A 16,272-nucleotide genomic window follows, 5' to 3' on the forward strand; every position below is an offset into this window, starting at 1 on the left:
ATCTCCGTGGAAGTTTATTTTGATTTCTTCAAAAGAAGTCTGTGCATTAGAAGCTACATTATTCGTAAAACTCGGCAATTAAATCACCGTTATTTCCAGAACACGCTTCAGTTTCGCGTGGTCACGAGCGGCTAGTAAAATTCTTAAGAATCCATAAATTGCGCCGCAGAGAGAAATATCCGACTAACGAGTGCACGTTTATTATAAATCATAAAGATAATTACGTTAAGAGTCGCTATGCCAGCTCATTAGGTCGCAAAATATCTTGTCGCGTCGTTTTTTTTCATTAGCCGTTCTACGGCTAAAAAAGATCCCCAAGGCTATCTAGTCGAGACAGAGGGGAAGCCGGCATAGAAAACAATTTGGACGGTGGATCCAGCTCGGCCGCCTTAATTAGTTTCACCGAAGATTACCAATCAACAATTTCGGAATCACGGCGCTACGATTCTCAATCTCTCCTTGATGTCCCCTACTTAAATGTAATTCGACCGTTTTTCTTATGCTACAAAACATATAATTCTACTATCTCATTATTATTCTTTAGGGTTCATCAAGAGTTTTTATTAGGATCTTTAAGAATCTTTAATTAACATCACGACGACTAAAAACATTTTCGGTTTCTTAATTATATAAACCGATACGAAAGATCGTAATTTGAGTAGTGAAATAACAGATCGTCGATCACACGAATAAACCACCTTACGAGAAAATCCTGAAGAGTAACTTTTACTTTAAAAAACGAAGCTAATAATTCACACGATCGAAGATGCATGCAAGTCAAAGGGATTTCTTTCAACCCTTAAACCGAACTTACGAACCACGAGACCCGAAAGAAACGGTTAAATCTATTACACGTTCGAGGCTCGATCATGATTATGGTTCCGAGGAAAAAGGTCTGCGATGAAAGGAAAAGGAAAAAAGGAGAGACCAGGCAGATAAATGTGGCGAAGGGAGAGGACAGACGGGGGGAGGGGGTAGAAAGGGATAGAAAACATTTTGTAGGCTCGATGGGCCAGGTTGCAGGTAGGCAGTAGACCCTCAAATCGGTCAAAAAATGAGGGGGCACGCAATATACTTTCGGAGCGGTGTGTCACGTCCCTTCATGCTCACGAACTCGTTTAAGATGTTCGCTTGCTCTATGGTCTGACCGTCTGGCAAGAAGGCGATTTGTGGTTGATAATCGCGATTAAATTTCCGTTCTAACTAATTTTAATGATTCCGTCCTGCCATTAGTTGATTTCGTTCTCGTTCCTGATCCCGTGAACGAGTGTAGATTTTAAAGACTGATTTGAAGTTTACGCTAAGCTTCAAACGACCAAAAGAGGATCAATGGGGCGTCAGAACCACCAGCTCGAGACTAGTCGTTTTAAATAAAGTTAACCCTAATTGAACGTTCGTAATCTCTGAAATGTATTTCAGCAGAAAGATCTTGTGTATCGTTTATGATCTTGATTAAACCAAATGCACGTTTGAACCTTAGTGAAAAGCATGTAAGAAGATTGAAGCTTTGCCTAGATATCTTTCCAAGAATTTCCTTCTTTCATCAGCCTATCTGTGAAGGAACGGTTCTTTCGAAATCATGAATTCCAAGAGGGTCTTGCTCTGTAACGATTCACCGAGCGAAACGCGGCTTGTTTCACTTTGTACGTGGTGCATCGTGAAACTTGCCACGTCCTATAATAATAGTTGCAAAGCCAGGTAAAAGCAGTCGCGGCAAAACCTATGAGCGCGACGAGGAATAATAAAGTGGAAGGGAAGTCTTCGTGGAATTTCTTATCTCGAGGATGTTCATCTTCTGCCGGAGAAGCGAAGGAAGAGAGTAGGAACGAAACAAAGGCGGCTGATACGTCCAGACACGTTATCGGAATATTAATATTCGGCCCTTTTACATTTCTGTTGGTAGTACGAAAAGCCGACCCGCCACCCTGGTGACAATCGATCGTCCGTGGTGAAAACGTAGAACGAGAAAAATCGCCGTGCCGCTTCGAATGTAATGGGACACTTCCTGATGCACGCCGGCGATAATTCTTCCTGACATCGTCTCTTTCGAGAGATCTTTGGGACTCGAGGATGTCTTCGAATTTCGAACTTTGTTTCGCCACTCTCGTCCTGCTAGTTTCTCTCCGTCTTAAGTCCATAACTCCGATAGATGTAGTCTCCCTTTTCTTTTGTTCCAATAATTTGAAGAAAATTGTCTGGAACTGTGTATGTTGAACGCGCTTTCTTCCCCAAGGTTTAAGAATTGTCCAAACATTACGCGTATTACGATATCTTGTTTCAATATTTAATTTCTTGATAGATAAATCTTCGTACAAGAGGTTTCACGAGCCTATTTCCTGTTTGTAAGAGGAGAGCAAAGTTCAACCATGAGGAATTCAAAACCACTCAGTCGCCTTGAGCAATTGGATACAAATCCGAAGAGTCGTATTTTCTCATCTCTGAAAAAGTAAACTTATGCATTTTGTGCAGTTATTCTGACATTGTAATCGCCTGTATTTCGTATATTGTCTCTTTATTTCAATAGTGTTTCGAAATTATTCCATATTTTGGAAAAATTACGAAATGTTATGTAAATTACACAAATCTAAAATATAAACAAAATAAGTTAAAAAGTAAACGAACTAGCACAAAATAGAACCAAATGCATTCAATTAGCGATACATTTTCCAATTCGAGAGCTACGATAAAACATACTTTTCTAGAATATATAATAGAGAAGCATTGGCAGCATGCACGTTCTGAATAGGAAGTCCCATCATGCGTGACCCGGAGTTCTTAATGTTGATTTTTTTACTTAACATGGTTCTATCTCTCCAGCTACCGTAGTCCTTTGCTTCTTTAGAAGGAATTTCATGCAGCTGCACGTGTGTCAATATTCTACGTAGTCCACTCTACGAACAATAAATTATTTATAAACAGGATCAAGAGGAACGTATTGAAGTGAAAATGAAACTTCGAAAAAGGTTAGCCTTTGTTCGGCTATAGGAAAGAGCATCTACTTACTCTGAAAATTGATTCTTTGATATAACGTCTGGGTCTAGAAGACGTTACGTTTCGTCTCTCATAGAAGAGGAGTTTGTCAGCAGGGGTGCAACGATTGCTTGTCTTTCATCGGGCTAATAAAAAACCTGTATTCGAATTCTTTGAATACATAGCTTTAAAACTAAAAAGTATAGGCTCTGACCACTTATTTTAAGCTGACTACCCACATGACGATAATTATGTATCACAGAAAGTTCTTTTAGCGTCTCGTTTCAATGGAGCGACACACATTTTCTTAAACGATTTCTTTCTTGGAGAATATCGCGTTAGAACATCGAAGTGCTTCTTCTCTCTCCAGAAAGCGCTCGAGTACCCTTCAACCTCGTTTCGTAAGTGAGTGCAGGCTGCAAGTCATTTGGTCGAGCATCCCCTGAGATCTGTCAGCCGTCCGTAGGACGTGATAATGCATAGCGACGGTTGTTGAATTCACGCACACGGCGACGTATGGTTGATCTCATATTTTGGCCGACAGCTCCTGTTTCTTCCGCGGTAGAGACATCGATACGTGTGTGTAGAGACTGCGGTAGGCCTCGTTAAGAAGGCGCTGCGATGAAGAAATCGCAACACGGCTCAAGACGTTCCTTCTATTTTGGACAAGATTCGAGACTCTGCTTCTGGTAACTTGATCATGAATTTTTCTCCGTTTTTTTACAACGTATTATTTCTTTACTGATACGGTTCCTAAGATTCCTAACGTAGATGACTCTCGAAACGTCAAGTATTTGCGATACAACTTGCAAAAGTGCCGTTGTGTAAGATGGATTACTAGCCCGGACCAACTTTCTCTTTGAAAATTATACTATTTCTTCGTGAACGCGGTTATTACACGTCATACATTTTGCGCAATCGAATTTAAGCGCCCATAAACAAATCTAAATAGTCGAATACCTATGCTCCTATTACTCGCTATATCAATTACCAATAAATGGAGTACGCAGTTTGATAACTCTTCTAGGATAATTGATGTTTATAGGTAAAAAAGAATCTTACGCTATTTACTAATCAGTATCTTTTGTAACAAGTCACTTATTCACGCAGGTACTATCATCATTGTAAATCTAATCTCATTCGCACGTTACATAAATCCTAATTATACTTTCAGATTCGGAACAATATATACTAATATTTTATCACGATTTGTTTCAAATAGAATCTAATTATCAAATATATCCGTGGCATGAGTAAGCAATCGAAATTAATGAACAAATGGCTGAGCAAATACAAACAACGAAATATCAGTTTGTAGGTAAAAATGACACAGACGAAATTCGTAAAGTCGCTGATATCGAGAAGGAAATCTCACGCAGTCAACGCTGATGGCTGCCTGTTGGCCTCGTTATTATTCGTCGAGTTCGCTTGTTCCATGCTCTTGTCTTTGGACCGATCTGTCGCCTCAACCGCCGTCGTTTCTTCTTCCCTTTCCAGATCGACGTAATAAACGTACCTTGCCGCGTAGCAGAGCAACAGCATCTCGATTAGCATCAAGGCATTGTAGGTAACTGAAATCGGACAGAAGAAAGTAACAGTTCTCGTTTCTTTATCTGGTCTCACGTATGGAAATGTTATGGGAGCCTCGTGTTCTTTCATCGTGCTCCATGTGTTCTCAGACCAGTTGCGCTGTTGCTCGCCGTCGAGGAAATTTGAATTCATATTCAAGATTGCGTTCTTAGAATTCGAATGTTACACGTACAGTGTCCAACTTGTACGCGAGTACCTCGTGTTTTTAGTTTCGCGGTGATTTTTTTAAACGATTTAATAAAAAATTAAAAAACTGTACGCGTATTTGTTATTGTCGGTTTTTTTCAGACGAAGAATACAAAAAAGGATTACCATTGGCGTAAATTTGTGGCGTAATTGGTGGATTGCAAGGAAATAGGCCTGTTTGCGGTAAGCTCTTCACGATGAACGCTTGTAGCTTTGAAAATAGCAGAACCATCTGGGATACTGTGGTCTTGCGGTGTAGTTTCGCCTCTATGAAATCAGCAGCAAGTTAAAAACGAGTATATCTATCAACACTACGACAGCAGGGGACAATGGGACTTTCCAAGAACTTGGAAATTGCTTTTTCTCGCAAGTTACTTGTGTGGTCTTTCACGCGATAATTGCTAACCTTGAAAGAAGGGAATCGTTTTGGTTCTATTATCGTATCCACCGAGGCTAACGTTTTTTCTCACAACGGCCGACAATTTATAAAATGTAACTTCAACTTATAAAATCGAGTTTAAAAATTGTGGAGTGCTTTTTTTCAAAGGGACACGAAGTTAAGGATATGATTCGAAGAAATGGCTAAAAATTGTTTTATAATCGTCCTTCTGTATAATTTCACTCACTGGAGAGAGATAGCAGGGAAAGATTATGCTTGGAGAGCCGTCCTCTCAATTAAGTATGCACAATTTTTACCTGGAGCGACTTCCTGCAGACTCTTCATGGTAACAGTCAGTCCGTATATTCCCAGAAATATGCTGATCACTGTGAATGGCTGGAGATAAATCCCATATTGCGTTGCGAGAGTAGGCTCTTCGATCGACATAAAGAGAGATATGCAATAAATCATTCCCTGGAACCAATAGACACAAACTTTGGTTAATACACTGGTACACTTCTTCGGAATGATCTAATTGATGTTTAAAAAAACGAATGCTAATCGCAAACCTTCGTGAATACTAAGAAATGGACATTTGACGAGCTAAGGCAAATACTTTTTACGAGACGAGAACGGTTCCGAGCACAAGCGTAAAAAGTCAAGGCGGAAAAGAAGAAATAACCTGAATAATAGGAAGTTGCAGGACTAGTAGTCGGAGCCAGGACAAATTAGCGTCGGTCATCTCAAGATTTGGAAAGGGCAGACAGGGCCAGCAGCAACAGGGACCAACTCGTAATATTAATGGTGGTGTCTTTGTGACCTTTTTACGTCCTATGTAGACCAGTAACAGATACAGTCGATACAGGGCTATCGTTAAAAAGATTTGAGTTACAGCTTCCGATAGCAACTGAGTCCTAGAAATAATTAAAATATTGTTGGCATTATCGGAATATAGAATAGTTTGCGTATAATTTCAAATATTATTTGTATGCACGAATGCAGAGTACAGTTTGTTCTGTATCGGAGCACGCTCGAATTGAAAATTTAGATTTTCCCTAACGAAGTGATAAATGCGTTCGAAACACGTTGAAAATATCAATGGACATTCCTGATGATGGAATTTTCGTGTCGGTGTCCTAGCCTCGTTTGCATTATCGAGAGGACCCATCAAATTTTAGACATCGACAGCGCAGGTGTGACACGGCCATCAATGCAGGGATTATCTCGGAAAATCGAGATCATTAGCTGGGACTCGGAACTGCTCTTTTATTTTATGGTCGTTAAAAGAAAGAACTACCCGTTTGTTCCGTCTCTTGTGCGAAATTCGATCGCGTCTTCACCTTTTTCTTTTCTGATTTATCTTAAATTTATCTTAATTGGACGTTCCGATTTATCTTATTGTGGATCTCAGCTAAAATTAGCCTATTTTATGTTACGTTATGTTATCACTTTTCAAGTTTTTTTTTAACTATTTTTGATAGGAAATTTATTTCGTCTTCGAGAAAGTCAAATTTGGTAGTTTTTTAAAAATCGATATAAAAAATTGTCATTTTATAGTTTTATAGTGCGAAGAATCATCTTCATTCGGCTTATAAAACGATTTTCAATACACGTACATTACTATACCAAAGCCTTAAGTGATACCTTAAGTACAAGATGTTTTTATATTTTTAAAAATCTATCTATTTTTTAAATATTTTTCAATGGACAGAAGTGTAATGGGAAATCAACTCGTTTACCTTGGCATTCCAAGAGCTGTAAGACTACAGACACTTGCTATAGGATACACTGAGAGGATCATGATACTGTTCGTTTTGTAGGATCTTGTTTCCTTTTGGTAGAAAATATTGTGGAAAGCATCCATGGCGAAGTATAGCGTCAAAGTAGAGAGTATGGTACCAAAGCTCAATAAACCTATACCAAACACATTTAAACCTAAAAAAGGAAAAAATAGGTATAGAATATGACATAAAAAATTAATACACAATGCTTTTGATTAGCCATTAGATTCAGCAAATTTTGCTCAGATAAACGAAGAATTGCGAAAATATTAATAGAATTTTCTACGTCTAGAAGAAATTCAAGATGATTATTTGTATTATGATAATAATAACGATTACACATATTTGTCCATTGCAGTTGATATCGATTAGCACAATACATGAGCTATATCACAATGGAAACGATAATAGCTTATAAAACTTAGATAATAAACAGGGATGATTGACCTGGAATAGGATACGGATTACAAATACTAGGTTCTATTTTCGCAGTATCTGATAGTGCAATTTTTACGCGATTTGCTAGACGTGTTAGAAAAACATAAGATAAAAAAGTTCATGGACTCATAGAACGTGGTCAATCAATATCTCCCACTCAAATGGTTAGATATCAGATGGTAGCTTTATGTTTCTTTAAGAATTTCTTGCATCATAAAGATTAAGAAACTGGCTGTTACAGAGACGTTACGCAGTAAAGTGTACAATATATTATCATTCGGAAATTGGAATACGATTTTCTTCTATGATTTCTCGGACGTGATTTCTCAAACAGGAAAAATGGTTTTTTATATAAGAAATATACGTTAGAAAATATAGTAGGTTTAAGGATACTCGTTACGCAATCTTTAAGTGTAATATAGAATCGTACTGTGTTACAAATTTCTACATACGATGCAGTGCTACATCTCTGCAGTGTATCGCAATTACAAAAGGAGATTGCCTCGCGACTCCCAGCTTGATTTGAGGACAAGATTCAACAAAAAATATTTAATTCCAGATAACGTGACGCACTTACAGTTCTAATTTGTGCGAATGACATTTTCTTATTCATACTGCATGAATTGAGAAAGAAATAATTTTATTCGTTTATTTTATATCAACGATAGATTTTATTTTCATATTAGCGAAAGTTAATACCATTCACTGGTTTGGTCAAATATGTAATTTCCAGAAAGTGTGTACATTATTAATTTGCGTTGTGTAATTTATTATTTGGATATCTTCATTTCGATGAACTTTTTCTAAACTGAAATTTATGTCCTATGAATTGTTCCTATGAAGATATCTGTACCCTCGTTAGTATTCTTCGTTAGTACTCAGGTCATACATAATAATCATTTAGAAGGAAGTTTCCCTAGTTTACCGTGTACTAACATATTTAACCTAACATATATTACAATCCTCGTGGAAAACTTTCACCGACGCATTCGCTTCCGCGCATGCTCCGTAGATCAGAGCACGTGAAAGGTTCGACGTCAATTCGGTTGAATAAAGCGTTGCAATATGTATAATTATTGGAAGTAATCGATAAAATGTTGTATGCTAAGACTAAAGACAAATTCAGGCATTTTCCAGGATTTAACAAAGAGAAAATTATTTTCATGAAAATTGTTACATAAACGTGCTCGTGTTTGACACGAAGCATTGTTTGAAACACTATAATTATTATTTATTTGCGTACTGTTTCAGAATATTTCGTGGTTTACTCTTTAACGATGCTAACAACCATAATGCAGCCATACTACTCAGCTAAATCGTCGTAATCTCTCTCCATCAATAAAATCATATTAAAATACAGAAAAATAATGTTGCAATTTAAAATTAAAATTTCAGTTTTAGTTTCTCCTTTAAACTTTCACATGTCAGGAAGTCTATATCGTCGACATTAATGATATAAAATTAACGTCGAACAGCAGTCAGGCGAATTACATAGTTATCGATACATAGAAAAATGTCACTGACATTTAAATAACATCAACCAGTCTAGAACGAAGAAAAAATTATGTAATTGATAGAAGATCGACCTTTACGGGAAAAAACTTACTTTCTATGTTCTCTATCGCAGAGGGCACGTAATTGTGATCGCAGCTCAGGTTCCTGAAGGAATTGTCCAAATTGTTGAATTCAATCTCCATTTTGGAAATGCGGGGGCCGTTTGTAACGCAGTTTCAGCTCACACTTTCGATCCTTTTTTCTTCGAGGGACTTCCACTTGTAAAACTCGTCAACGGGAGAGGCGAACTGACGCGATGGTCGTAGAGTTTTGAAAACGGCAAGAGTGACGAAGCCGCATTAACTGGCGAGCAGTGAGAGTGAGTTCCCCACTTTTACCTCTATTGGATCGTATTTGTTACAACGAATGGACAGAAAAATCAATAATGTTGTGCTTAGCAATATTTTGTCGATATTTGTTATCTATCTTTCTTATCATCGACCACACCTTGGTACGATTATTTTATATTTCTCTTTTCCCTTTTATTTTCTGTTACTTCTTTCCTCACTTTCCAAAGATTATGTAAAAATTAAGAGCCCAGACCTCGGATTAAATAATTTTGAAAAATTGAAATCATATGCATGTATGTACCAATGGATAGATATCGTATTTTGGTGAAAGTGAAAGCCGCTGAGATTATACATGGATACTCATGGCACAGGTACAGAATAGACCTATTATCACATTGGATCCCGCGCGTTAAGAGTCCATTCTGGATTTCCTTGAGATACGAGATAGCTATATACATTAAACGAATGTAAAACTATTATTACGTGTATTTGAAATAAATATAAATATGTATACATATAACATATTTTAGAATGTACAGGTTACTATAAAATATTACCGTGCATATACAAAATTATTATAAATATTAGTATGTAATAATATTTTGAAATGAATAAATATAATTTAATTAACGAACAAAGGAAAATATATAAAAAAAACATCGATGCCAGGATTAAGTCGTAATGAGGAAGTGTCACTAATTTGACAAATGTGAAAATTCATGAGTTGTTTGATTTGTCAGAAGTAATATAAATTTACGTTAAATAGTAAATATATATATTTCATATTTCTACACAGACGACTATCTTTATAGCAAACGGTATATGCATATTTTCTAAAACAAGCTCTCCCATGGTAACCTACCGATAAACGGTGCGTCTATTTTTTCGTATATACCATTCGTGGTATGTAGAATCACCGTTCACTAAGTTCTGTGTGATCAAATTATAACTATTCTACGTCTCGTCTATGGTTATAATGCAATAGCTAAATTCAATCTTAATTCCAATCATTAACGTTATAATCTGTTTTTTATACTGAATCGGTAACGTCGTATAACAATATTATCGACATAGCATCTTTTTTCAAAGTATATATGGACTTACAATTAGTATGTTTATATGTAGCTTTTTGTATCTGGGATAGCTGACAAAATACTTACATATACGAGCACAATTCAAATCGAATTAAATTACGAATTAAATTTTAGTCTATAATTGTATATTATTAATGTCAATATATTTACTGGAGAAACTCAATCGATCAATTTTTTTATCATTTTAAGTAGATTAAAAGCATATTTTGCTTGACAACTCTCACCCAACAAATCCATAGAAGACTTTTCCCAAGCTACCAAAGGTCACAAACTTATGATTCACCATTTTACGCGAACTAGCGCACGACGGTCGATTCAAAATATTCATTCATCCCGAATTGTACATGACTACCGATCTTGCCCGGTACTTTCTTTCTCCTTGAAAATGAAAGATCAAGCCAGCCTTTCTATTTCATATCAGCGACAAGAAGAAAGCGTGTGCATCGTTCGATCACTGTCGGATACTGTTTAAGGTGCCGAAAAGCGGAGGGAAAAAACAAGTGATGGGTTCACCTGCAACGTTCAGATCTATAGATGAACCAAAGTCGCGTGCAGGAGGACAGTCGAAGCAAAATAAGCGGGTGAGATAGAGAGAGAGTTGGAAAGTAGGCCTTAGTCGTTCAGTCAGTAGTCAACTGCGTGCCAAGACGATTGGTTGCCGTAATGGTAAGTTCCTCGGCGGTTCTAGTGTTGTTGTTTCAAAAAAATAATTTCTGTGAAAAATCGAAGTTTCCATCATTCATTGATAGTACAAAACTTCCAAGTGTCTGTAGAACTTGAATGGGATATTTATTTAACATTATTTATTAATGATCGTAACAAGAATCAGTAAGATCCTCGTAACAATTTTCTGATAGCTGTTGATGAATAGCCCGCTTTCATGGTTACGCGAGCTTGATCTAAGTAAATGATCATATCGCTAATGATAATAATAAATCAATAAATTTAAATTTAATCGTTGGGCAATTCTAACATATTACTCATTTCGATTACATAAAAAAATATCGATTGTATGTCACGGTACTTTCGCATGTCGTTACTAATTTATTAATGGAATAATACTGAAAGTTGAATGAGTGATACGTGACATTCACTTTACTATTGCTCGAATTTAATTCCAAATGAGATAGATGACACTTAGAAAATATCTTTGTTAGTGTTTATAAATTTTAAGCGATTCGATATGGTAAAGGAAAACGACGGTATATTCTTTATATAAATGTTTGTTCGAAGTGACATACGTGAAAATCGCAAGATCAATAAGCTCGTGTTAACGCGTGAAAAGGGTCACGTCATCGAAGACGAAAGTGACTTTCGACTTCGAAGATCATTATCGTAAATCATCCAGCGTGTCTAATTTCACTGCTTAACACAATCACTCCACATAATACTTTTTCCATTACACGAAATACTTATAACGCTGTGAAATGGAAATACAGTAAGTACAGTTTTTTAAAACTTCGAGTTATTCCTGGTTTCTCCTCCGATTAAATTTTATCCACGAAGACGAAATGGCAGGGAAGTCTAAATACTTGAACCATTTTTGCGAGGGTTTAAACTCGGTTTAGCCGGAAATCGGCCGGAAAATAATAGTCATTTCAAGAAACGAGCACATAAAAAATTATCTAGAAAGTTTTCTGGAAGTCGAAAGGAACGAATGTAGCAAAATCACGTTTCCAGGCCGCTCAACACCTCCAATAACAATTAGTGACAGTATAAGTAACAGCGGTGGTATGTTATAAAATACAGCGTCTATTACAGTAGTAATTTTTTTTCGATAATTGTTACATCTCACAGCGGTATGACAAGCGCTGCCGGAAATTACGATTATGATATCATGTAAATTGTACCTTTCTTTTCTATTCTATATAATTTTTCTCAGATTCAGGAATCGTTCAATTTTTATACTACATTGCATAACATAACCAGGTTATTGGACTTTCTCGATCGGCTAAATAAGTCAAGGATATTTTGCGAGAGCTGTTTTATGAATATGAAAGAGACACGGTGCTGAGTTCAACTGATTGCAATCGTTTCTAGATGTTCGAAGGAAAAAAGCGCGAGCAATATCCATCTTACGTAAACTCGATAACTATTTCATTAAGAATCATTTATATGGGCCTGTAACAGAATTGTAATTCTCGACGAAGATTGAAAAAATGTTAACAATGTTTTAGAAAGAATTTTGATTAATTGACTTTCAACAAGGGAATTGTTAAATAATACGAATGATACAAGTGATCGCGAATATGAACTAGATTTCTGTATTCGTTTCGAGTCAGCGATTACGTGTAAAATTTATTCCGAGAAGCAGTTGCGAACCACAAAGTGCGTTAATAACGTGGAATTGGCATTCAAAATTTTAATCGTAGTTCATCTTGCAATTCTTTGTATAATAAATAAGATAGCGACGATACTTTAATCGATGCAATAATTGTTTGCGCAGTTCGCGGTTTTCTGTTTGCTGCTCCTCTTCAGTCTAGGTCACTGCCAGGACAATGAACTTCCGTCAAGATTCGAGATCGAGAGCTCAATCAACCGTACGATCGAGGAAGTCGAAAGACAGGTTCGCGATGACCCCAGTCTGCCCAGGCTAACTAGACAAGAAATAGTGAATATTCTGGAAAACATCACGTCCCAGGACTTGTACGAATTAGAAGACAAAGAAAAATTTGAAAAAGCGAGGGATTTGTATCAAAGGGCGTTGATGGTTGTCCTCCCTTACAGTGCTAACGAATCACCTGGAAACTTAAGGGAGCTTTACACGAAACCACCAATGACGAAGATAATTCCTGATTTTCTAATATCAGAAAATGATAAAGACGAGTCTGACGAAGGGAAAACGAAAAAAGAGAATAACAACGTAGAGAATTCCGAAAGATTAGTTACCGAGAATTTAATAGTAAATCGTAATTCCTATAAGACCATTTCGAAAGAATCTACTACGATGAAGAATCATTATAAAAATCACAGGGACACGTACTCAGAAGTGCGTACGAAAGTGCCTTTAAAGGAATCGTTGAAACTGGATTCCACGCCTATCAGGTTTACTTTCAACCTGGAGAATCTTCAGAAAAACGCGTTCACTACTGAGAAAACGACCACGAGGCAATATCCAATTTACAGAAATAGTGGAAGCAACGACACTGGATTAGAAATTGTTTATAGCACCAGCGTTACCCACCAACCTACCACGAAACCAGCTTCTAAGGAAATTACTATCGACTTGGAAAGATCCAAAGTGAATCAGAATATATTGACATCTAGTCAATGGCGTTACAACGCACCGCCGAGTACCATTATGAAACCAACTGTACCTTCCAAACTCGACAAAATACCGTTTCTTCCAACTATTAACGTGCAGCCTGAAGATCATCTTACTGTTTCTTCGACATCAAGACCAGAAGTCTTAATGAGAGATACCAGTACTGCGGAAAACTTGATGTCGAGTTCTGAAAAACCAACTACCGTTTTTGTGACACCCATGTCCACCGAAACGTCTTCGAAAGTGAAGTATAGTTCCACGTATTCCTTGAATTCTGCAGGGTTTCGTCAAGCCGCTACAACGACAACTACTACTAGTACTACTACAACCACCATGCCAATGAGACCAGAGGTGATGGATCTGCTAGCTTCGATTGGCTTACGACCAAGTAACAGCAGCAATGTTGAAGATGTTTATAAGAAGAACAAGGATATTCTTGAGAGCAAAGTACAAGTTCCAGATCTGAATAGTATTCACAGTATGACTTCTGCTGGAAATAACGCAGTATCGATTGTCAACCAAAACGCTTTTGAAAGCCCAGGATCTGAGATCAAGAAAGGCGTGGAAAATCTAACTCCGGATGTTCAATTGCTGTTCAAAAAATTCGGTCTTGAAACTTCGAATTTGGCCCAACCCACGACCAGCACCACAGAGAAGACGACAATTAACCTAAACTCGTATACAAACTTCAAGCCTCTGCCTACTTCCAGCGTAAAGAATCAAGAGATGAAGGAGTTCTTGGCTAAATTTGGACTTGGCATCAATGACAATCGAAGACAGAAATCAATGAAACCATCTACGGAAGCTCCATCCGTGATCGAAGCTGTACCGAACAACATGAGAGGGATTTTGGAGAACATAGGCCTGATCTCTAATTCTCAAAAGTTAGCCAAGACTGTGGTAAATTCTATGGAAGACATGGAATCGACAGAGACATCCAAGTATCATGTATTCAAACCACACGAAGCGGCTGTGGATAACGAAGAACAAAGAAACAAGATCAACGAGCTTCTGGATACTGTGAAATTGGTGCAGGAGGGCAAGGCTAACATTCAGAATGTTAAAAAAGTGGCGAACGATTTGCTGCAGACCACGAAGATTCTAAAAGACGGGCCAGACCCGCTGAAACTCGAAGAGATCATCAGGAACTACAACGAACAAGTCAGAAACGAAGTGAAGAGGCAGCAAGAAAACCAAGAGGAGAAAGAAGCAAGCACTGTTACCACCACGGAACAAACTATCTCTCCTTCGAGCATTACGACTGGTATTAAGAAATTTATGATATACGTTTTGGGTGGTACGGAGTTTTGGGTTCAAAAAATCGTTCAGGGATTAACGAAACTTCGAAATCTATTAATTAACGTGTATAACAAAATAATTAGACGAGGGTCTGGTTGACTATCTGATCCCTACTAATTCTGTACCAAAAATTTTCGACTCGTATTCATGCATTTTTTTGTCATCTTTCACTTACTCGAAAGATATAGCAAAACATTTCTTACTACGTTCTTAATTGCTTTCCTTTTCTGTTCTAACAACGTTGATGAGCCTATGTTAAATCTTCTTCTCGCGCAGAAGAAAGGCCGATCTTTCCCACAAAAGGAATAGCTGGGAAAAGATCTATGAAAACTACAGATTGGTCTGAGGTCTATCACTTTCCATTCGCTTGTTAATCTTTCTTGCTAATTGTGAGAAATACTCTGTACATAGAGTGCTAATGTTCCTTTTTCATGACTAATGCTACAGAGAAATTCTGTGTACATTGTACACGTGTTACCATGTATTAACGGAACATTTACTCTTAACGATACATCATATCCTATCTCATTGTATAATATTCATTCTTATCTACAATGTTATTGTTGCAAATTATCATTGAAATCTGAATGCATGCGGTTTCCTACCAATTCTCAGAGTACGTCACTCAACTTCAACATTTCTCAGTCTTACAACTCATACTTCGAACGGAACAGTGTCGAACGAAATTTAAACCCGAATTCATGATGGAACTTGTCAACAGAATCGGCAGATACCACCTTAAGCACTTCCATGACGACAGATTCAGCGACAGCAGCTTCTGATCAATCAAAATCGGCCACATCGATATCACTTGAGACCTCTTCCTCTTCTACCACCGTGTCGACCACGGCCAGCTCGAACCTGATGGCATTAGAGGAGTCTTTCGGTGGTACGACCAAAGAACCTGACACTGCTCTACCTCCGAGAAGGAAGAGCGGTCTCTATTTCCTGGTGGATTGGAATTCGTTTCTCGAAGTCGGTGAAGAGGACAAGGAAAAGATCAACGTGAGGTTTGCGCCAAAAGTTGGTGACAGAACGAGATTCTTATCAGTTACTGTGCCTTAGACATTAACGGTAGCAGAAGTTACTCGTAGTTTAGAATTATATGCTGTTTGCCGCATTCTGAAAATAACAAGTTTGATGATGCGTTTGAAAATCAAAGTAACGATTAATTTTGTTTAAACGATATGTACATACGTAGGAAAATGTAATATATTGTTGAAAGGGATATGAAGGGATTTAACAAATTATAAATGGTTAGTACGTTTTTTAATGGAACAATTTGGTGTACGATGCATTGATTATATATTCATAAAACATCAAGGATAATTGTTACGTTACACGGTTTTACAACACGTAGTTATTTATGCACGTTGTTTGTACTATAATATGTTGACTGAATAAAACGTTTTCTCTAAAGAAAACG

General features: G+C 37.3%; 2 protein-coding genes across 3 annotated transcripts; one reads left to right on the plus strand and one right to left on the minus strand.

Annotated features, from left to right (window-relative positions):
• Positions 1-912: 912 nt before the first annotated feature.
• On the minus strand, positions 913-11,151 carry LOC126866082 (organic solute transporter alpha-like protein). Of its 2 annotated transcripts, XR_007689770.1 has the most exons (7): positions 8,951-11,151; positions 6,865-7,060; positions 5,808-6,039; positions 5,443-5,599; positions 4,873-5,013; positions 3,004-4,541; positions 913-2,891 (listed from the first exon to the last, which is right to left on the minus strand). XR_007689770.1 is itself a non-coding variant. In XM_050619189.1 (6 exons), exons 1-6 carry the CDS (start codon positions 9,039-9,041, stop codon positions 4,342-4,344), a joined length of 1,017 nt encoding a protein of 338 aa, XP_050475146.1. In that variant the 5' UTR covers positions 9,042-11,151; the 3' UTR covers positions 2,936-4,341. The 2 variants fall into 2 exon arrangements, 1 of the variants encoding a protein (XP_050475146.1); XM_050619189.1 differs by lacking the exon at positions 913-2,891 and having other exon boundaries at positions 2,936-4,541.
• A 1,565-nt stretch (positions 11,152-12,716) lies between these two features.
• LOC126865838 (uncharacterized protein DDB_G0284459) lies at positions 12,717-16,189 on the plus strand (the record flags this gene model as incomplete). Its single annotated transcript, XM_050618733.1, has 2 exons — positions 12,717-14,811; positions 15,568-16,189. Coding segments are annotated over 2 exons (2,439 nt in total), but the record flags the coding sequence as incomplete, so codon positions are not given.
• Positions 16,190-16,272: the final 83 nt, after the last annotated feature.

The sequence above is a fragment of the Bombus huntii genome, chromosome 5 (assembly GCF_024542735.1).
Source record: "Bombus huntii isolate Logan2020A chromosome 5, iyBomHunt1.1, whole genome shotgun sequence".
Classification (NCBI taxonomy): Eukaryota; Metazoa; Arthropoda; class Insecta; order Hymenoptera; family Apidae; genus Bombus; species Bombus huntii.